The sequence below is a fragment of the Dryobates pubescens genome, chromosome Z (genome assembly GCF_014839835.1).
Source record: "Dryobates pubescens isolate bDryPub1 chromosome Z, bDryPub1.pri, whole genome shotgun sequence".
NCBI classification, from domain to species: Eukaryota; Metazoa; Chordata; class Aves; order Piciformes; family Picidae; genus Dryobates; species Dryobates pubescens.
Window position 1 is genome coordinate 89,290,053 of NC_071657.1, and position 24,233 is coordinate 89,314,285.

General features: G+C 42.8%; 1 protein-coding gene across 1 annotated transcript; it reads right to left on the reverse strand.

Moving 5' to 3' along the window:
* Positions 1-1,704: 1,704 nt before the first annotated feature.
* SLC45A2 (solute carrier family 45 member 2) lies at positions 1,705-22,831 on the reverse strand. The gene is made up of 7 exons (XM_009904087.2): positions 21,880-22,831; positions 20,637-20,813; positions 16,705-17,030; positions 10,802-10,945; positions 9,408-9,531; positions 7,817-8,022; positions 1,705-2,092 (listed from the first exon to the last, which is right to left on the reverse strand). The coding sequence occupies exons 1-7, from the start codon at positions 22,313-22,315 to the stop codon at positions 1,868-1,870; spliced, it is 1,638 nt and encodes a 545-aa protein (XP_009902389.1). The 5' UTR covers positions 22,316-22,831; the 3' UTR covers positions 1,705-1,867.
* Between the last annotated feature and the right edge of the window lie 1,402 nt (positions 22,832-24,233).

The window sequence follows — 24,233 nt, forward strand, 5'->3', positions numbered from 1 at the left end:
ATAAACCAGGTTGGAAGAGACCTTCAAGATCATCGCATCCAACCCATCAACCAATCCAACACCACCCAAACAACTAACCCACGGCACCAAGCACCCCATCAAGTCTCCTCCTGAAAACCTCCAATGATGGTGACTCCACCACCTCCCCAGGCAGCCCATTCCAATGGGCAATCACTCTCTCTGCAGGTTCACAATTCTTGCTATGTTGTTACAGACCTATAGTCACTCTGTAGGCCTGAATCAATGCCATCTTTCTCCCTGTCTAACAGAGCAGAGATAGCACTGACCATTCAAATTTTAATGTTCTGATGGCGTTATATCTCAAAGAAAATATTGACAAAGACATAGGTAAACATTACAAAATTCCTTTCCCAGCCTCACACTTGAACCAGAGCGTTACAACCTTGGCTCCTGGAGGACCTAAGAGCTGATCAGCTCAGCAGTGCATTTGACTGAACAGTGTTAATTATACATGTGCAACATTAAGAACCAAACCAACCAACCAAAACAAAACAAAACAACAAAAAAGCAAACACCAAAACAAAACAACACAAGCAACCCCCAAAACTCCAAACCAAAACAAAAACAAGCAAGCAAAACCCCAAAATCCCAAACCAAACAAAATGAAAACCCCAAATCAAGAATAAAACCCACCACACCTGGCAACAGTCTCTCTCTGCATCGCTCTTCATTAACAACATTGCATTAGCAGATGGCTTCATGTGGCTTAGCATGTTAACTCAGTAGATAGATATGACATTTTCCAGCATAGAGGAAGCACAGCACAAATACAGCATTCTCACAAACACAGGGCTTTCAAAACTCTGGAAATATTATACAAATAAGAATGAAGCTTCATATGCAATTAAATAGAAATAACTGGACTTCAGTATTTAGTGTACAGTAATTCCTCATCATGCTTTGCAGAACTAGATTTATTTACAATATTCTGTAAAGGACAAACACCATTTCACTCAAAGCTAGACACAAGAAGGAAAACCGAGAAAACAGGGATGCTACTTTAAGGTAAATATTGTCATATCCAGTGTCAAGATTTATGTGACTTACAAACATTCACAGAATTCTTATTTTGGACAAGTTTACTTTTTAAGTTACAGTACCAAAGTCAAGAGGCCATGATTTTAAGATGGAAGAAAGGGCAGCTGTTTCCCATAGTTTGATTGCCTAGGTGCCTACTGATGGATTTGAAGGCATCCTTAAGCAGACTTCCATGACAGTCTCAGTCTATGCTGTAATTTCATTCCTGGAGAAGCAGCAAGATCTGGTATGAAATAATTATGATTATTCTTTTGAATAATAGGCCCCAATATTTTTTATATTCCACTCATCTTTCACACTGCTTTTGCCAGTAGCTGGGTATCAATTGATCCCCTACAACGGTATTAATAAGCATAACACAATTACACCCTGCATGACCTCTGACACCTGTTTGCTCCTCCTGCAGCTTTTGGCTAGCAGATGGAATATCCCCAAACTTAAGATACTAGAAAACAAGATAAAAGCATTCTTCCTAAGTGTCTGTTTTCATTACTTCTTCAATTTAATACAGTCCATCTATTAACTTCCACAAATTGGTAATGAGCAGTTTCATAATGACTCCTCATGTATGACATTTGGATCCCATGGGCATGCACATTGTCATGCATAATGGATAGAAGCTTTCAATCCAAGTCATTAGGCAGTTTCATCAAGTCTCCATTTTGTGAAGCTCTGGAATTGCAACCACTCCGAGGAGGTAAGAGGGAAGGACGTGCCAGCAGTATCAGCATGGCAACAGCACCAGTGCTACTGACTCAGAAAGAAAAAATTCCTGTGGGGAGACTTCTTCCAATATCTTCACACAGTCCTACTCCACATATCGAACACAAAAAGCAACGAAGCAGCAGCCGATCAGTGCAACCGTAGATGCAGAAATCACTGTGACTGCGCTGCCGGCAACACTAACCAAGAGACCCAGGCCCACACCAAGTATGATCTGGGCCAGCTGGACCATGCAGGTGAGAGCAGCACAGTCAATGCCCTTCCCTCGCCTGTGTTCTCCGGCTTGTTCTCCATCCTCCAGCTTCAGGCTCTGCAAAAAAGCACAAACCAAAACCCAGTGAAATGAGACCACCTTGTAGCTCTTAGCCATGGCACCGTCATGATCCCCAGCTGCAGTAAGATGGACCAATAGCTCTCTCTGCTTCCCTTCTGTGGGTGGGATTTTTTCAGTTGGTGGGGGGTTTTTTTGGTTGTTGTTGTTTTTACTTTTGTTTTGTTGTTGTTGTTGTTTTTTTCCCTGCTTCTACCAGAAGCAGGGAAACAACCAAAAAAGAGGTTACAGAATTCAAACAGATTTCACATGTGAAACTGAGATTTCCAACCCCCCCCTAGACTGTCCCATCTCTCCCATCTGCAATTTTTCCCTCAATCCCTTCCCTCAAGGCCATAATGAATCTTGATCAAAAAATTAGCCATTTTCTTCAAGTTCCAAGCCTATTTGAGCTCTGGCAAATAGACATCTCACAGTACAAGACTGTCACAGATAATTTAACTCCAGCCCTCATGGCTGAAGGGGAACCTCAAAGAGATGTGAAGATGAGACATATTAAGTCTCACACACACACACATACATGGCATATTTGTTATAAAGGAGCACTGTGCTCTGAAGTTCAGGCTCAAAGCACATGAAGGAGTTCAGTACTAAAATCTAAATGTAATGCTTTCATTGCTGGGGGAAAAAATCTGAGAAAGAACATCCAGATGAGGATTCCTCTACAGACAATTACATCATATTACTGATCAGCTCTGAATCTGCTATGATATATATATGTTATATATGAGATATATATATATATGGTTAATGAACTTCTAATAGAACTAAGGGAAAAAAAGAGGGTGTATCATCTTTGGAAGAAAGGTGAGGCAACCCATGGAATGTTTAAGGATGTTGCCAAATCATGCAGGAAGAAAATTAGGGAGGCAAAAGCACATTTGGAGCTTAAACTGGCTTCTGCTGTGAAGGACAACAAAAAGTCCTTCTATAAATACATTAATAGCAAGAGAAAGGGCGAGGACAACCTCCACTCCTTGGTTGACATGGAGGGAAATGTTGTATCAAAAGATGAGTTAAAGGCAGAGTTACTTAGCACCTTCTTTGCCTCAATTTTTACTAGCAGGACAGAACGTCTTCCAGACAGCTGGCCTGCAGAGCTGGCAGAAGGAGCCAGGGAGCTGCACAGTTTCCCTGTATTCCATGAGCAGGTTATTGGGACCCTCCTCAGCAGCTTGGATCCCCACAAGTCCGTGGGACCAGAAGGGGTCCATCCTAGGGTGCTGAGAGAGCTGGCAGATGAGCTGGCCAAGCCACTATCCATCATTTTCCAGCAGTCCTGGCTCACTGGAGAGGTCCCAGAAGACTGGAAGCTGGCCAACGTGGTGCCCATCCACAAGAAGGGCCGGTTGGATGAGCCAGGGAATTATAGACCTGTCAGCCTGACCTCAGTGCCAGGCAAGATTATGGAACAGGTCATCCTGAGGGCAATCACACAGCACTTAGAGGATGGCCAAGGGATCAGGCCCAGCCAGCATGGATTTAGGAAGGGCAGGTCCTGCCTCTCCAACCTGATCTCCTTCTATGATCAGGTGACCTGCCTGATGGATGTGGGAGGCCTGTGGATGTGGTCTACCTGGACCTCAGCAAGGTCCCCCACAGCAAACTCCTGGCCAAACTGTCAGCCCATGGCTTGGATGGGAGCACACTGCGATGGGTCAGGAACTGGCTGGAGGGCCAAGCCCAGAGAGTGGTGGTGAATGGTGCCACATCCAGCTGGCAGCCAGTCGCTAGAGGTGTGCCCCAGGGATCAGTGCTGGGCCCCATGCTCTTTAACATCTTTATGGATGATCTGGACGAGGACATTGAGTCCATCATCAGTAAATTTGCTGATGACACCAAGCTGGGGGCAGGAGTTGATCTGCTGGAGTGTAGAGAGGCTCTGCAGAGGGACCTCGACAGGCTGGGCAGATGGGCAGAGTCCAACGGCATGAGATTTAACACATCCAAGTGCCGGGTTCTGCACATTGGCCACAGCAACCCCATGCCGAGCTACAGGCTGGGGTCAGAGTGGCTGGAGAGCAGTCAGGCTGAGAGGGACCTGGGGGTGCTGGTTGATGGTAGACTGAACATGAGCCTGCAGTGTGCCCAGGCAGCTAAGAGGGCCAGTGGCATCCTGGCCTGCATCAGGAACAGTGTGGCCAGCAGGAGCAGGGAGGTCATTCTGCCCCTGTACACTGCACTGGTTAGGCCGCACCTCGAGTACTGTGTCCAGTTCTGGGCCCCTCAGTTTAGGAAGGATGTTGACTTGCTGGAACGAGTCCAGAGAAGAGCAACAAAGTTGGTGAGGGGTTTGCAACACAAGCCCTATGAGGAGAGGCTGAGGGAGCTGGGGTTGCTTAGCCTGGAGGAGACTCAGGGGTGACCTTATTGCTCTCTACAACTACCTGAAGGGAGGTTGTAGACAGACGGATGTTGGTCTCTTCCAGGCAGCCAGCACCAGAACAAGAGGACACAGTCTCAGGCTGTACCAGGGGAGGTTTAGGTTGGATGTTAGGAAGAAGTTCTATACAGAGAGAGTGATTGCACATTGGAATGGGCTGCCTGGGGAGGTGGTGGAGTCGCCATCACTGGAGGTTTTCAGGAGAAGACTTGATGGGGTGCTTGGTGCTGTGGGTTAGTTGTTTGGGTGGTGTTGGATTGGTTGATGGGTTGGACACGATGATCTTGAAGGTCTCTTCCAACCTGGTTTATTCTGTTATTCTGTTATTCTGTTATTCTATTCTATTCTATATCAGACTAAAAGGTTTCATTCATTATAGACAAGCATCTTGTACATGAGCACCCCATGAAAGTGGTTGCACAGGCTAAACAGAGGGGTTGTGGAAGCAATAGGATTGTTTTGGTTGGAATAGATGTTTAAACTGATCAACTGTTAACACTGCTAGGTCACCACTAAATCATGTCCCTGTGCACCACATCTACACATCTTTCAAATACCTCCAGGGATGGTGACGCTACCATTTCCCTGGAAATCCTGTTTCAGTACTTGACAACCTTTTAGGCAAAAAAACTTTCCTAATGTCCAACCTACAACTTGCCTGGTACAACCTGAGGACCTTTCCCTTTGTCCTATCACTTGTTAGTTGGGAGAACAGACCAACACCCACCATACTACAGCCTCATTTCAGACTCCTCCAGACAAAGCAATCCCAGTTCTCTCAGCTGCGTCTCAGAACACCTCTTCTCCAAACCCTCTTCCAGCTTTGTTGCTCTTTTCTGGACATGGTCCAGCAACAAAATGTCCTTCTTGTAGTGAGGGGCGAAAACCTGAACACAGTATTTGAGGCACAGCCTCACCAGTGCTGCATATGGGGATGGGGGGTGGAGGGTAGAATATCTCTTCTTTAGCTGTCCTGGCCACACTATTTCTGATACAGACCAGAGTGCTGTTAGCCTTCTTGGTCATCTGAGCACACTGCTGGGTCATACTCAGACAGCTGTCAACCAATACCCTCAGGTTCAGTTTCACCAGGCAGCTTCCCCACACCTGTACTGCTGCAAGGATTGTTGTGACCAAAGTGCAGAATCCAGCACTGGGCCTTGTGGAACCTCATACAACTGACCTCGGCCCATCAATCCAGCCTGTCCAGATCCCTCTGTAAAGCCTCCCTATCTTCAAGCAGATCAACACTCCTACTCAACTTGGTGTCATCTCGAAACTTACTGAGTATCCTTGATCCCAGATCATTGTTGAAGATAGTAAAGACAACAGGTCCCTGTACTGAACCCTGTACAGAACTTGTGACAAGCCACCAACTGGATTTAACTCCAGTCTCTGTAACAGCGATCGAGCCTCCATCCTCAGACATATGCAAATCTGATTGGACATAACTGGGCAAACCACTCCAGGTGGTCCTGCTTGAGTAGTAGGCTTGGACAACATGATCTCTGGATGTTTGTTCTCATTCCAGCTGTTTTGTGACTCCATTCAGGCAAGAATTTTTCTGTATTATTTGGAAATTATGTGACAGTTTACATGTTTCTTGTTCCTCTTGCATAGGCTACTGAGCATGTCTAGAGAAAGGCAATGAAGCCAGGGAAAGGCCTGGAGAACAAGTCTGATGAGGAGTGCTGAGGCATCTGGAATTATCAAGTCCGGAGAAAAGGAGTCTAAGGGGAGACCTTATTACTCTGCAATTACCTGGAAGGAGGTAGCAGGGAGGTGGGTGCTGGTCCCTTCTCCCTCATTTCAAGTTATAGGACAAGTGGCCTCAAGTTGCACAAGGGGAGTTTCAAATTAGGTATTAGGAAAATTCATTTACTGAAAGAGTGGTCAGGAATTGGAATGGTTTGATGGTGGAGTCACTATCCCTGGAGGTGATCCAAAAATATGTAGACATGGCATTTTGGAACATGGTCATGGTGTTGCTAGGTTGGACTCAATGATCTTACAGGCCTTTGCCCATTGAAACAATTATAAGATTCTGTGCTTCTGTGAATGGGAAAATCAGGAATCAGGTCTATAAAATATGTAAGCACATTGAGACTTTCTCCTGGGATTCAACAGATGGTGATGCTTAGAAGTTATACAGAAAAGTAGGGCACGTTCTCAGTCTAGCTTTGCACTGATCTCACTGATACTTTTGTGAGTTTTTTTTTTTATTTATTTATTTTCCAAACAGTTTGATATTGTCTTCATTAATTTCTTCAAATGTTTCCAGATATAATGGGAACTTTTCCTAAGTCCTCCCAATTCTCCGTACCCTTTCTTGTTTCCATCTCCCCCACTAACTTAAGAGACTTGAGACGACTTTTCCATTAAAGAGCTCAACACTTTACAAGACATGAAGCTCCTGCTGTGTCCTGTAATATGATACATGGAATGAAAGCTTTTCTGTATTTTCCTTGGAAACATGATTTCATGTGGTGGAGGACCAAAAAAACAACCAGACATTAAGAGACATAAGAACACGGCATATTATTTAATACTGAACTATATAAAACTGTTTGTACTTGAGTTTCAAATCTTCAGTAGTTAACACCCTGTAGTTAGCCAAAAAATCTGCCAGCCTTTTACAGTGTGGTTATTAACCTAAGGAATTCAGAAGTTAAGTCCTCCGCTAATGCAGCTGTAAGGAAGGAATATAAGGAAGGTTGTGCCAGAAGGCAGCACAAGAGAAGCCCTGTTATCTGCCTGCTTCCTGACATGCACTGTGCTTGGCTTTGGTTGGTGATGAAAAATAATGACAGAATCACAGAATTATTAAGGCTGGAATAGACCTTTGAGATCATCAAGTCCAGACTAGGACCTAACACCACCACATTGACTAGACTATGTCAATAAGTACCACATCCAATCTTTCCTTAAACACCTACAGGGACACTAACTCCACCACCTCCCTCGGCAGTCCATTCCAGTGTCTAATTACCCTTTCCATGAGGAAGTGCTCCACCACAAACCTCCCCTGGTGCAGCTTCAGGCCATGCCCTCTCTTCTTGTCACAAGTTGCCTGGGAGAAGAGCCCAACCCTCAAAACCAGGCAGGGGATACTCACCACTATTTGTTTCCCTGCAGGATGGTTTGACAAGTACAGTGCTGGGAGCTTAACTCTTTCAAAAGCTTTCCATTCTTAACATGTGTCATCACAGTTTGAAAGAAAAGTTTAAAGCTGCTCACCATTTTTCTTCAGTTTTCTCCCAAAACAAACTACACAGATGCAGACAGACATAAACTTACCCTTCCCTAGACACTGAACTCACCTCTTCTTCCCTGTGATACTCTGCAATGAGGTGGAATGGCACTGTGTACAGTGTGCTGGACATGACGCCAAAGAGGGAGCACAGAGCCAGAGTGGAATAGACATTGGGAAACAAGCCAATTAATCCAGTACCCAATCCAAAAAGTAGGTATCCAATGAAATAAAGTCCCTTTAATCCTATGTATGGCAGAAGGATTTTCTGTATGTCTGTGAGAATAAAGTGAAAATGTTGATAAAACTAAAGCAAACCAGGCTACATTTAGTCTGGGAGTTCCTTTAAGGGGTTATATTTTATAAAATACAATGAAAGAGATTATCTCACTGATTTTGCAAGTTGCCTCAAATTATTGCAGGTATAAACTTGCCAAAGTATACTTAGTATCATAGTATCAGTCAGGGTTGGAAGGGACCACAAGGATCATCCAGTTCCAACCTCCCTGCCATGGGCAGGGACACCCCACACTAGATCAGGCTGGCCAGAGCCTCATCCAGCCTGGGCTTAAACACCTCCAGGGACGGTGCCCCAACCACCTCCCTGGACAACCCATTCCAGGGCTTCACCACTCTCATGGTGAAGAACTTCCTCCTCACCACCAGCCTGAATCTCCCCACCTCCAGCTTCATTCCATTCCCCCTAGTCCTATCACTACCTGAGATCCTGAGAAGTCCCTCCCCAGCCTTCTTGTAGGCCCCCTTCAGATACTGGAAGGCCACAATTAGGTCACCTTGGAGCCTTCTCTTCTCCAGACTGAACAGCCCCAGCTCCTTCAGTCTGTCCTCATAGGAGAGGTGCTCCAGCCCTCTGATCATCCTTGTGGCCCTTCTCTGGACTTGCTCTCTCTTACTCTGGCACAGCCATCTCCAGAGAAGAAGTAGTTAACAACCACTGTGGAAGAAATGCCCTCATTGACAACTTCAGAGGTTTCCACTGTTTGATTATAATACGAGTATTTGGCATCAGCCTCTGTCTGAGCTGAGATAGGCACTACTGAGATGCCTGCAGTTAAGCTCCAAAGGGGCAAAGATTTCCCTCAAGCCTCTATTAGATGCTTAGTTCAGCTCCCAAAATGCTACTCATTTGAGTTTTCAGACCACAAGTAATTTTATTTAATGCCTGGTAAGACCTATGGTGAAATCTATCTAGGAAACTGTGCTAGTATATTTATACACAATTTTGGAGAGCAAAATGCATGCTTCTGGCAGGAACTTCTATTGCACTGTGAAAGAGTTGTTTTATGAGGAATGCAAATGGAGAAAGGCAGCTGCAGTACTGCTAGGTGAAAAGTATAGCAGAATGGTGTCCGTGACAGCCATTTGAATCTAGCATTTAACTTCAGGATGGTTTTCAGTGCTCAGGGTCAGTCCACAAGCAGAACTACTCCTTATTCTTAAGGTGACCCCTCAAGATGCAATCAGGATCTATTCTTGAGTTTCTAACAATGTTGAGAATGTAACATTTCTTTAAAGTGTTCATATGGAAAACCCTTCTCCTTTAATTCAGAGTCACTTTATTTTTTAAAACATCATCAAATAGCAAACAGTTTAAACACAGTTTCAAAAGACATTGTTGGAGTACATTCCTGGGTACTTACATGAATAAACTGATGAAGAAATTGCATTGATGCACAGACCCCAGCATCCCATCTCTACTCCTGTTTTGTAGGTAAGGTAAAGTGTGGAGTTATGGGGCGCATAAGGACTACCCTTGTACACAACCTGAAAGAGACCACAAAGATCAGAGAAGGCAAGGATGGACTGCACATTTATAATACCTCCTTCTTATGGGAACAAGGTACCCAACACAGGGCCTCATCTCTGGCAGAGGAGATAATTAGCACCTAAGAAATATATTCAGTGGAGCCCTAACCATCCCTTCACAGTTCTCCAGGTTTCAGTCTGTTCTCCCAGATTCTCACATCCCAGGTTCCTCCTCACTTAATACCCACTGCCTTTTCCTGTATTGTCGACTCTGCACTGACTCGTTTGCTCTTTTTCTTTTGGGTATCTCATTTCCCACTATTCTCTCTCCACTTCTGCCTTCTTGCCTTAGCCTTTCTTTCCCTAATTTATCAACAATTATTTTTCCACCCAGTAACTGCCTTATTTTTCCAAACTAATTTTTCCACCCAATAACTGTCTTATTTAGTTCCTTATCTAGGCAGGCAAAAGTTTTTCCTTTAGTTGTTCATATACACTTCGGGGGGGGGAAAAAAGCACTTAATCTCACCTACAGAAAAAACAGGGGGGGAAAAAGCAAGGAAATGGGAAAGCTGGATGGAAATCACAGGGGGAAAAAAATGAAGTGGCAAGGAGAGGATTTATGCCAGGAGAATATTTGTACCCTGGAATAAAGGAGACAGACAGGATTGTATAGGCAAGAACCACTAACAGGGACTTACAGTCTTACTACCTCAGAATGGGGTGGAAAAATGTGGCACTGTGTACCATGAAGTGAAGAACTGATAGCAACAGAGACCCAGGGACAGGTTTAAAGGGATATGGTATGGACAGCCAAATTTGAAGAGACAAGAGCCTTGAGCTACCAAGTAACTCGCTGTGTGCAAAAAACTGCAGTGCCTGAGAACAGGTAGACTGCAGTGCAGGTGAACAGTTTAAAGCCAACAGTGCCCATACACCAAGATAAAAGCCAGCTGTGTCCAAGCAACATCATCCGAGCAGCTCCAAAGTCAAAGCAGAGAACCAGTGTGTTTGAAACAGATCAGAACCAATGTGTTTGAAACAGATCAGACAGCCACATGTGAAACCGTTAAATAGAAACAGTCTTAAAAATACTAAAGGTTCCCCCCTAAAATCCAGCAGACCCTGGCTCAGAATGAGGGCCTGAGATCAATTAGCTGTTTTGCAAAACTTTTGTTCAGCCATCCAAATGCAGCTGTCTCTGCCACCACTTTCACACATTAATTTCTTTACTGTCTCATTTCTTCCTGGTGGAGGAAGATGAAGCAAGAGAATTTTATGCATTTACCTGCCCCATGAAATCTGTGAAGAAGAGCATGTTGGCCAGGAAAGCCATCCATCCAAAGAGGTGACTCACACACAGGTAGCGGTAGTGAGATGGCATGCTTAAAAGCGTCTTCAAGAGTGATTTAAGGGTCACCCGCCTTTGATCCTAAAAGCAAGTATTTAACAACACTCTGTTATTGCCCCTGAAGGCTAATAAAATAGCTGACAGCAAATTAAGAAGGCCTTAGCATCCTTCAACTGCTAAAGTTCCTAAGTTTTACATTTGTTTTTGCTAGAAGGGCTTGCTTGGGTACTGAATGTTCCTCATTATATACTTCATTTGCAGAGCCATTCCCTAATAGTCAGCTGAAAGGTTCACAGAGACCCTGGGAGAGCTGGGGTAGATCAGCAAGGATGCAACATTTCTTGCTGCTATAATAAGTAGAATTGTAAGTAGGATTGTTATTTACTAGTAAAACCAAGTGAAAATTTTCTGCCAAAGAGAACTCAGTGGAGCTTAAAAAAAAAATAATAAAAAAAAATCTACACTTCCTGAGAATTAAAATGTATCACTTGTGGAATATGGCACTTCTGAGACCTCACTCTCATTCCCTTAAGTGCAAAATTCCCTAGAAAACTTGACCTCTTCTTCCACTATGCAGTGTCCTCCATGAAACCAGGGAAGAATGTGATACATCACAGGAGATGCAGCACCACTTAGAATCCTAGCACCCAGAGAATGTGACCTGCAGCACCTGAATACCTCATCCTGTGGCTAAAATCAGAATATCTTCTACATCTCTGATGTAGAAAAGCAGATCTCTGGTGTGGAAAAGCAGATTTTCTCACTACCTGCAATGCTCCACCTTACCTCTCTCTTCCTTGTCAAGCCTTCTGCCCCCAAACGCTCAATTTCTTTTACAGTCACATTCATCAGATCACTTGTATCACTTGACTTTTTTTTTCAGTGCTGTAGCTGTTATTGGTGTCAGGCATTTGAAAACCACAACTCTTACTGCTTTGAAGTTCCTCCTGTGGTTATTTGACTTTTTATTTTTTTTTTTAATAAAATGGAAGTATTTCATCTGTGCCTGACAAAATACTTCCAGTTTTCTCTAGCGATGTTTGAAGGCAACAGTATTGAGAGAGACGGCAAGGGAAGCTGAACAGGCACGATGTAGAAGAACTGTAAAAGTCAGTGTTAATTATTGGTAAGCTGAATTTTGTCTTCAGTTTGCTCTAAGATAATGACATTTTTTACTTCCTTCAATGCTTTACTTACTTTTCACAATTCTGCTTTCCTTTGAACTAGGTTATACTATCAGTTACTCTATGAATACACATCATGTATCACACTGGAAAACACTTTGCTGTAGTGGGAAGTTTTTAATCCCTTAGAATATCTCTTGGCATAACTGTCTCTTTTAAACAAGGTGAGCTTTCTATTCTTCTACAGTTATAAAAAGCAAACAACAACAAAAAATTTCCATATTGTCTCATTAATGTCTTTTCTAGAACATTTACTGTTGTTTGACTTGGCTTCTTTAATTTGTTCATCCCTTCCACACAGTTCTTTCAAACAGCTTTTCCAATCTAAGTTTTAACGTAAGGTTAAGGCACTACAATGGACACTGTTGTAATCACCAACAACGATTTGACAGCTAGACAGAAATGCTTGCTTTTACTAGTCAGGTATTTTAGAGACTGGAAACAGAAACTGAAATGTTTAATGCACACATTCAACACGCACCAACACTCAGACCCTGTCCTAATTTGAAGGATGTGCTGAAGTTTGGCTCCTTTCAAGTTCCTTACCCTTCAAAAGCTCACAATACCAAATAATTTTGTCTATAAAGTCACTATGACGCAAGGACTAAAATGATTCATAAGGATACAGAGGAATCATTATGACTTTGATTTTATGGCTGTAGGTCCTGAATAACCTGGCAACGCACTAAAGAACAAAATATTAATAACTGTGGAATTCTATTCATACTGTAACCGATCAAATATCATTAATAACCAGGGTAGCTGTCAGAATTTAAGAGCATAGCCCTTAATTTCAAAGATACAGGGCTGTGATGCCTGCAGGAGGAAAAAAAAAAGGAGATACAGAAAAACATTTCCTCAAGACAGCAATTACAGTAATGAATGAATTCAGTAAACAAGTGCCATTACGTCAGGGAATGTCTAGAATTCATACATGCCCAGGCACTTCAAAGAAACATGAGACAGATAAAGCACTGTGAGCCTCTGACAGGCTGTCCAACACAAAATACAGAGGGGAAGGCATAGTGGATGGCAGAGCTAGAAGATAGGGCTGGGGAGATGAATGAAAGCCCTGTAATCCAAAAGGAGATGCTTTGCAATCTGCTGCTCCACTTAGACATATACAAATGCCTGAGGCCAGATGGCATACACCTAAGAGTACTAAGAGGACTAGTGGACATGTTCACCAAGCCACTTCCCATCATTTATCAGCAGTCCTCCCAACTGGGGAGGTCCCAGTTGACCAGAAATTGGCAAATGTGATCCCCTTCTACAAAGACCTGAAGGAGAACATGGGGAAGTGTAGACCTGTCAGTCTGACCTTGGTGCCAGGGAAAGTCAAGGAGGAGATCATCTTGAGCGCTGTTATGCAGCATGTGATCAGGCCCAGTCAGCATGGGTTCATGAACGGCAGGTCCTGCTTGATGGACCTGATCTCTGGGGTGCATTAAGAGGAGTGTGTCCAGCAGAGCAAGGGAGGTTCTCCTCCCCCTCTACTCTGCCTTGGTGAGACCTCATCTGGAATATTGCACCCAGTTTTGGGCTTCTCAGTTCAAGAGGGATAGGGATCTACTCGAGAGAGTCCAATTGAGGGCTACCAGGATGATTGAGGGAGTGGAGCATGTGCCCTTTGAGGAGAGGCTGAGAGACCTGGGGCTTTTTAGTCTAGAGAAGAGAAGACTGAGAGGTAATTTAATAAACATTTATAAATATCTGAGGGCTGGGTGTCAAGAGGGAGGGGACAGGCTTTTCTACATTGCACCCTGTGACAGGACAAGGGGCAACAGATATAAACTACAGCACAGGAAGTTCCACCTCAACATGAGGAGGAACTTCTTCACTGTGAGAGTCACAGAACACTGGAACAGGCTCCCCACTGAGGTTATGGAGTCTCCTTCTATGGAGACTTTCAAGACCCATCTGGATGATTCCTGTGCGACCTGCACTAGTTTCTATGGTCCTGCTCTGGCAGTGGGGTTGGACTCGATGATCTCTGGAGGTCCCTTCCAACCCCTAACATCCTCTGATCCTTCTACCAGAAGGTGACCAACTTAGTGGATGAGGGAAAGGCTGTCAATGTTTACCTGGATTTTAGTAAAGCTTTTGACACAATCTCCCACAGCATCCTCCTGGAGAAACTGTCTTGGATGGGTGGATGCTTCACTCGGTTAAGAACTGTCTGAATAGCCAGACTCAAAGACTTAATGGAGTGAAATTCAGTTGGTGGCTAGTCACAAGTGGTGATCCCCAGGGCTCAGTAGTGGGGCAGGTTCTCTTTAATATCTTTATCAATGATCTGTATGAGGGATTTAAATGCACACTAAGTTTGCAGATGACACTAAGTTGGGAGGGAGTATGGATCTGCTTAAAGGCTCTACAGAGGGACCTGGACAGGGTGGATTGATGGGCCAAAGCCAACTGTATGAGGCTCAACAAGACCAAGTCTTGGGTCCTCCACTTGGGTCACAACAACACCATGCAATGCTACAGACTTGGGGCTGAGTGGCTAGAAAGCTGTCCACCAGAGAAAGACCAAGATGTGTTGACCAACAGTCATCTGTATATAAGCCACCAATGGTGTGCTAAAGGTAGCATCATGGATTGTGTCAGGAACAGTATGACAAGCAGGACCAGGGAAATGACTGTCCTCCTGTACTCAGCACTGGTGAGGCTACACCTTGAGTACTGTGTTCAGTTATAAACCCCTCACTACAAGAAGGACATTGAAGTCAAGCAAGCAGGTCCAGAGAGAGGCAAAAAGGGTAGTGAGGGGGATGAAGAATGGTCTTATGAAGAGCTGTTGAGGGAACTGGGGTTGTTTAGTCTGGAAAACAGGAGGCTGAGGGGGTTTCAAATACTGGAATAGGCTCCCCAGGGAGATGGTTGAATCCCCCCATCCCTGGAGGTGCTTAAAAGATGCACAGAAGTGGTGCCAAGGGGCAACAAGGAAATAGGGACAACATTCTGTTGTGCCAGTCAAATTCTCCCAATGGAGTGTTGCCTTGCTGTCTGCCCCTCTCTCTGTCTGGCGGTCTCACCAGACAGTGCTCACCTTTCATTCTATCTTTGTGTTTTATCTAGCACACTAACATCTCTCTCCAGATTTGTAATACTAAGTGTTGTCATAATACAAATGATAAAGAGTAAAAAAATAATAAATCCTTTTTATCTGTAGCTTAAACATGAGTTTAGGTTTCCAAATTACAAACATCAGAACATTCTCAGTATTTTTCGTCTGGTTTATCAAAGCCTGTATCAGAGATAAATATACGTAACACCAACAGATCAGAAGAGTAATTAAAACAACATCTGGCCCAGCACTTACTGCTATACTAGGAGCCAAACATAAATACTAACTAGCCTTTGCTTACCAGCAAAGACTCCTACCACTAAAGGCAATTAACAAAACAGTAAAAATTTTCATCTGTTCCCAAGATTTTTCCAGAAATTTGCTCTCTAGATATTTTTCTGGTAGATTCAGCTTTGAGTTGCCTTAGATTGAAGCACTCCCTCATACAATACAACAGAAACAAAATGTGGTAGTTTCAGGCTGTGCCTTGAAGATTTTCCACAGATCTTGAACAGAAAGTAGTAGAATGTGAACAAATCACCATTAGATGTAGAAAGGAAAACAATGATAAGTTCTAAACAATCCCATTGGACAGATATCTATCATAAGTATTACTTTGGTAAACTTTCTTTTTAGCTTCCACACTCCGGAAGATTCTAACTTGTGCTTCTGCTGGGTTTTGCTGACCTTGACTGTGTTGTGGCTAAGTACTAAAAAAAACTCTCTACTCTTTCTCTTGTCCCTGGTGTACAGAGGGGTAGGGCGAAGGGAACAGGGAGTGGGAAGCCGTTAGTAGTCCCCCTGGTTTGTCTAGGGGGGGTTCCTGTACTGTTTATAAATTGTAAGTACCTGTAAATATTGTATGTTGTGTACATATTCATTGCATTTCATTTTCTATTGTAGTTTTGCTCATAAATACAGCTTCATCTGCTTCCAACTGAGCTAGCCTGGAAATTTTATGTTAGGGGGAATTTTCAACCCACCACACAAAGTAACAGTGACAATCTGAAAGTACTCACTGTTCTCTCCCATCTAAAAGTTCTGCCAAAGACACAGCTACAATCACTTTAAAGGTACCGAAGCTTGCTATAGAAGTTGTGATTTAAGCACATCAGTACTGTAAATAAACCCTCAATGAAATGCTGAGCAGCAGCAAATGCAAATATTTGTTAGTCAAGGAAACAACACTTCCTATGTACTATGTGAAAATGTGTGGACTTCAGTGAGAGTTACAGATTTATATCAAATATTAATGATTCATAGTCCTCATCTGCAATTTGATGTCAATTCTGTCAGGACTAATGCACAAAGTAGACCCTCACCACAACATTCACAAAGAGGACATCAAGAGACTGACACAGCAGACATCTGAACCTGATTCTCTCTCATCCCTGCCAACTGTTGAAAGCACCTGAACTAGCCTCTCATCTCTCTTGCTGGAAATACTTAGTAAACAAAAAAAGAGAAAAGAAAGCAGCCTTTCTCCTGTCCCTGTATCCGTATGTGAAAGGGGTCCACTTCAAATGGTTATCATTAACTAATAAAACTGTCTCCAAGGATGCAAACATATGGCTTACAAAACTTACCTCTGTGCGTGATGTAATGGTGCATTTCCCTGGTTTAGCTGCAGCCTTTGTTTCAGTACATGTTGATTTTAAGTAACCATTCTTGATCTCTTCCTCTATGGAGCTATATTTATAGGATTCAGACACTTCCAACAAGAACTTTGTCTCCTCATTTTCATATCTTAGTGGGACTTCAGGTATACTGTACAGATGCACAGTAAGGCAGATTAGGAAAACCAAGGCTGCGAAGAAGAAAATCACCTGGAATTCCGATGCCAAGGAATATACTAGTACAGTTTGACCCCAATCCATAGCACCTGTCAGGTAACCCAGGGCTCCTCCCAAACCTACAGGGGTGGGGAAAAAGGAAAAAAAGAAAAGAAAAGAAAAGAAAAAAAAAAAGAAAGAGAAAGGTTCTACTGGCATTGATAAAATAGACAATACACACTAGCCTCAACATGCAATCCTCTAGAAATGACTAGAAATAAACAGTCTTCAAATATTAATCACATGAAACAGGAATACTGAGCTAACCACATACATGAGCAGTTACCAAAACATCTCTTGGAAAAATCTCATCAGCTCTGGCAGACAGTCTCCAAAAATGCCTGAACGTATAGCAACATGGGGCCTTCAATCTCTTTTCTTGCCTCTTTGAAGCCTTACTTGCAACAATGAATAATACAAAATAAAATTCCACTTAAATTTACAGGAATTTTTAAACCTCACTTTTAAAATTATATTGAAACTACCTATAGCCCAGACTTTGTAAAATGTTTTTTTAAATAGCTGAATCTAGAAACACTGCCCTCATGTGCATCTTTTTTTAAAGGAAATAAAACTAGAAGCATCCTTTTGTACTTATCAAAACACAAGTGCCTCACCACTCAAAAATGAAAAAACAAAAAGGATCAAATACAAATGTGCAATTCTGCTCACTGACTTTCTCAGGGAAATTAGAATAAAAAATGAGAGTGCTAACTTGTGTCTTGGAAGTTACTAAAACCAGCATTAGGTCCAATTCTTATTTTTGTCATTGGTGCACATCGTTAGGCAGCTTGGAAGCATCTGGAGGAGCTGAAAGTATTTTTCTACTATTCTGCTTAAGAGATATGAAGAAAATATATAGTAGAACCATTTTGTCCAACAAAAATTGACAGAGGTAACACATCCTACGTTTGCTTCACCTACAAAACACATTTAAATCTGTTTTAGAAGGGACTGTATCCTTGCATGTTCTCATGAAAAGCAAGCAAGCTGTGTAGTAACTTTTTTAAAGAAAACATACACTAAATGTTTGCACAGGGTGGAAGTCTGACATTTGAGGTCACCTTTGAATACTGCTTTGACAAGAAGCAATCATGATATTGGAATGCAGGCTGAGGGCTGTGTGTTGAATGTGTGCTGCTCTTTCCACTCGTCTCAGTGGCCACAAGCTTTTTAACTGCAAAGCTATCAAGTTTAGTGTTCAAACTTTAACAAACTGAGGACAAACTGAAGAACAAAATCTTGGAGGTATTCAGTACAGCATGAAAGAACTAAATAGGAAAAACAAAGTAATTTTTAAACCAGCAGCTAGAAAAGAAATGGGAAGATTGTTCAGTGTGTCTAATAGAGATAGAAGAAGAAACAGTAAACCTTAATTGTAAAGACTCAATGTTAAGATTAGATTACCAGGAAAAAACATCTACAACAAGGCCAGTAAAATCCTGAACATTGCCCTGGGAGAGCTGCAGAACTCATGTCAAGGGAGGTTTCAAGAACAAGCTAGGTAATTACCCATCAAGAAGGGTTAAGATGATCTTGCTACAGAGGGCAGTGTGCTGGAACAAATAATGCAATCTATTGAAGACATATTTGATGTGATTTGTCCCAAATCCCCTTTTTAGAGCTCACTACACAAATCAGTCAGCTAAATCTGTAGCTGCAGGTTTGGAAATTGAGCCTTTTTTGGTATCATCTGAAAAAAAATTTGCAACCAGAGTTCTGCTGAAGGCAAGAATGTAGACAGAGCCCTCCCTTCCCTGTCCAAACAAGAGATTGTTAGAAATTTTATCTTTCAGTTTCAAATGGATAATACTAATTTTATTCCTACATAGCTGTAAGGTTCCATTATAATCTGTGTTCCTGCACACAGCTATCTCATATGTCCCAAAGTGGCATATTTTGATAGCTAACACACCTCCCTCCTTGACTAGAGTAACTGCCACTGAACCTACCTCCTTCTGTGATTGGTATGGCTCAGTCATGACAAAAATCTGCACCAACACAGACTGCATGATTTCTCATCTAGTGTGCTAATATCTTTATCAATGATCTGGATGCGGATATTGAGTCCACCATTAGTAAGTTTGCAGATGACACCAAGCTGGGGGCAGGTGCTGATCTGTTAGAGGGTAAGAGAGGCTCTGCAGAGGGACCTTGACAGGCTGGACAGATGGGCAGAGTCCAAGGGCATGAGATTGAACACATCTAAGTGCCGGCTTCTACACATTGGCCACAACAACCCCATGCAGTGCTACACGCTGGGGTCAGAGTGGCTGGAGAGCAGCCAGGCAGAAAGGGACCTGGGATACTGGTTGATAGTAGGCTGAACATGAGCCAGCAGTGTGCCCAGGTGTCCAAGAGGGCCAATGGCATCCTGGCCTGCATCAGGAATAGTGTGGCCAGCAGGAGCAGGGAAGTCATTGAGCCCCTGTACTCAGCACTGGTTAGGCCATACCTTGAGTCCTGTGTCCAGTTCTGGGCCCCTCAGTCTAGGAAAGATGTTGAGTTGCTGGTACATGTCCAGAGAAGGGCAACAAAGCTGGTGAGGGGTTTGGAGCACAGCCCTATGAGGAGAGGCTGAGGGAGCTGGGGTTGCTAAGCCTGGAGAGGAGGAGGCTCAGGGGAGACCTTATTGCTGTCCACAACTACCTGAAGGGAGGTTGTAGCCAGGTGGGGGTTGGTCTCTTCTCCCAAGCAACCAGCACCAGAACAAGAGGACACAGTCTCAGGCTGCACCAGGGGAGTTTTAGGCTGGATGTTAGGAAGAAGTTCTTCACAGAAAGAGTGATTGGCGATTGGAATGGGCTGCCCAGGGAGGCAGTGGAATCACCATCGCTGGAGGAGTTTAGGAAGAGACTTGATGGGGTGCTTGGTTCCATGGTTTAGCTGATTAAAGACTATTGGATGATGTGTTGGACTCAAGAAGCTCAAAAGTCTCTTCTAACCTGGTTAATTCTGTTCTATTCTATTCTATTCTATTCTATTCTATTCTATTCTATTCTATCAAAGCTGGAAGATCCTTCAGATTCACATTACAGGTACACAGCCCTGTGTATCTTCCCCGTATATTCTTCCAATACAGGGCTCAGGTAGCGCAGAAGGTCTTCCTTCTGTAACTCAGCAACATTTCAAACACATATAAAGGGATATGAAGGTCTTCATTTGCAAGAGTCTGCAATGAACCACTTGGATTTATTTTCCACACGACTTTGTGGAAGTGAACTTTACACAGAAACCTTACTTCTGTATGGGAAGGCAGCACACACTGCTAAGGAATGGAAATTAACTACTTTGATTTGTGCAGCTCCTGCTCTATGTCACATGTAAGTATGACAGTAAATGAAACATGTTACATCTCTTAATTTTTGCTTCTCCAAAAGCTTGGGGGAAAAAAAAATCAGAACAAGCCAAATAAACAGTACTTTACTTTAATTGTTATTACTTAAATTGTGGCTATGTTGCTCTAATTGTTTATGCCTGGAGTGTTCTGCAGCAGAATTCTTGTAGTAGCAATCACAAGTTGCTGTTCGCTGGAGCAGTGAAACCCCAGCAACAAAAGACTCGTGACCAAAGTGCTGGATCAGATGATCAGTTCATTCAAGATTAGAAACACAGTAAGGATAAAATCCATGCAATTACCTTTCCCTCCTTTGAGAAGTAGGGAGGAAAAGAAAGGATCCAAGTACCTGTAAAGAGGGCGTGGTAATGCAGACCCTTCTCTTTATCCTGATGAGTGCAGACATCAAATAAATATGCTTTGATGGGGCCATCAATAAAATCAGCTGCAAAATCAAAAAGCACTACTCCCAGCATGGTAATGACTATTGCCCATGTCCGCTGCTTGTCCCTCTCAGCGATGAAAGCTACAAAAACAAGAACATCCTCATTCTGACAGCAACAGTGCCATGTTCTGCAAACCCATGTTTTATCTTTCCTCATATATTCAAATTATGTGAGACAGCACAGTCATACTGGAATCACATTACAGAAGCAGGGTCATTGAGTCAGTGTAGCACTAAACTGAACTAAATTGATTTACTGCCTCGAGCCTGCAAGCTCAGGGTATTCCAAGCTCCACAATCAAGATCATCACTACCCTTTATCTACTCCTTTGCACTTTAATGGCCTGTTCTGGAAGTCTAACACACATGTGGTTTGTTGTACTTCTTTCCCCCCCCTCCCTATTTGTCCCACCCTTGCATTGTTTTAGATAATCAAATGTTGACTGTAACATCTCTTCTTGGGCAAATGACTGCAAGTATCTTCAACATCAGTGATATCCAGAAAAATAAAACAGATCAATTAATAAAAAACCCACACCTTCTCCCCTTATGTCAAATGATGATCACAGCAACAACTTTACATCAAGACTTTGAGAAGCTACATCTCAAGCAGAAAGGTAACAGTATCCAGGGATGTTCCTATTTGACTGCAGACTCCAAATGCACCACGATTTCCAAGGACTTGCACATTTCTATTATTCATGGGCATAGCACAGTCCTGAGTTAAGCCAGCACTGTAATAACTGAGTATATGTATTTTGAATGCTAATCCATCTAACATAAGGATTAACAGATACTCAATTTAGATATGTATTACATTACACAATCAATATTGATCATTTAACTTAAGAAGCTAGATTTTAGTTCATGAAAACTTCCCTGGGCCTAAGCAATGCTGTAATTGTGTGAGCTGATCAGGCAAGGACACCAATACACACATACTGTAATTGCATGCATTAACTAGAGAACAATGTGCAGTGGCAGGATTGAACATATGTGTTACCCAGCTTTCTCAATGTAGCTGAGTAACAGGATATCCAATTTTAAGAGCCCACTCTAGCAGAGAAAAAAGGGAACCCATCTTTTCTTTGATTCAAAAAGCTAAGATGAATTTTGTCTCTCAGGACAGCATATGCCCCTTACTCACCTGAGATGATTACGTCCCCATTGAGGTACAAAGTCATGCCTAACAGCATTATGATGCCCAGACTCAGAATGTAAGGTCGCCTCCTGCCCCAGTTACAGGTGCAGTGATCACTGGCTGAACCTACCACAGGCTGCAGCACGAAGCCCAGGACAGGGCTGATGAGCCACACCAGGCTGTAGAGGTTCTTGGGCAGCCCTACACTGAGCAGCACCGGTGTGACAAAGGCAGCCTCCACAGCATAGCAGAACTCCCGACCGAACATTGCCATGCTGTGCATGATCAGCCTTCCCACTGCACGCTTCTTTGGCACCACTGCTCCAGTCCTCGTCATGGATTGCGTTAGAGCCTCCTCCTCTCTGGTGCTGTCCATGCCGACCTTGGCCACTTCAGAAGCGGGTGGAAGAGCCTTGTGGAAACTTTCTTTCATTAAAGTCATTGATCTGGCTATTTGCAGTGCTCTGGCAAGTTGGTGCTGCCTGCTCTGGCTGACATGGAGCCCAGGTCATATGCCGGGTGGGACTGGCCTGTGCTGGGGGAGGGACTCACATACTTTCATGGCTCTGTGATCACAAGTTATGCAAGGAAGGGGGCGGGGAAGCATGTGTTAACATTAGCAGATCTGAGCTCTTGGGCATCTGCAAAGCTCCCAACCATCCACAACTAAAGAATTACTGCTGAGCATGAAACACACGTATTGGGAACATACATCACATGCGCAGGGCGCAGGATCAGGCTGACACAAAGCTATTCTTGTTGCTGTAAGACTGCAGTGATACCCAAATTCTAGAGCCCTCATCTTTGTGTTCAGCAAACACCACGAGCACCAGACACAGTGCCAATTTCCTGCCGATCACACAAGGGGGGGAAAAAGAAATCTGTAATATGTATCCAGAAAAGGACTTCAGTGCACTTCATAAAGACAAGTAAATGAACCTACCTACTGCCCTAGAGTGCTAGTGGCAGATAAGAAGTTTGATAGAAGTCTGTCAAACAGCAATTGATCAACACTTTTTTTTTGGTATCTGCTGTATGCCACCCTCAACATAACTGATTGTTTTCTTGGTTTCTGAAAAACAAAGGATAACAGGATCACTTAGGGGCTTTTAAAACACTCTTACCTGCCAAGACAGCCCTTAAAAAAAATCTGTAGTGCCATATCAAAACTGTACCTTTCACATTAGTCACCTGAGTGAGGCAGCTGAGCCAACCGATCCTGAAGTTAACATGAGTTTTCAAATGGACTTCAGTGTTTTGGGGGTCAAAACTTATCTGCTCTGGAGATTACATCTGACAGCGTTTATTGTTCTCTAACAAGATCAGATTCATCTGGGACTAAGCAAATTGTCAAATCTTACTGTATATGTGCATAATATTAAGTAATTTACATTACAATGATTATCACCTGGAAGCTTAAGATACTTTTGCTGATTCTTTACCTAATTTCACAGGACCTCTAAGATAATTACTGTTTCCAGGCAAGTGTTGAGGCAGCAGAACGTGAAAGTTTGGGTTTTTAAAGGAGTAATAATGCTGACATTTTTGGTATGACACATGCAAGCTTTTTAAGACTCTGCAAGAAACAAACTTATCTTCAGCAAGGTAAACACTCTGGCAGTCAAATTATCAAAAAAAAAAACCCAACTCCTCCTACAGTAATTCCTGACATGTAAGACTAAAGAAAACTGCTTTAAGGCCATATAACTAATTGTTTTTACAAGTGTGTTTGCTTCTGCCTTAAAGGAGACTGCTTCAAGCGATGTTTTCATTTGGCAGAAAATGAAAACCACTGTGGAATAACAATTGTTTAAAACCTGCATGGCTAAGTTTCCTACCACTTTTCCAAAAGAGAGAGGAAAGGATGAATCCCTGGCAGGTATTTTAAAACACAAAATTAGTTCTGAAGTGACTTTCTAGCCAAACTGAGATTCAAATTGTAATATAGATAGTAGAATGCATTAAGAAAAATGTAAACAGAATTACTTTATGACAGAGTACTTTATGACAGCAGCATGTAAGAAAACAGCATCATTTTGATCACTGATTTGGCATGACAAGGCAAATGAATGAATGTGATGAGAAAAAAATCCCGTCTAATCTGTGAGTAAACAATACTACCACTTGTTTTGGAAGAATATAACTGGATTTTATGAGAAGTGTTGTCTTCATGTAACTACAATGTACAACACAAAGCAATGGTGTAACCAAGAATTAAAAGAAACAAACATTTCACAAGGCATGAAACTTAAATAAACATTTTGAGGATTTACAACTGCTTACTAAGCAAAATGTGTCCATGTTCAGAAGACAGTTTTGGAATCATTCTAGACTGCAGCCCATCCAGGTACACAAGTATA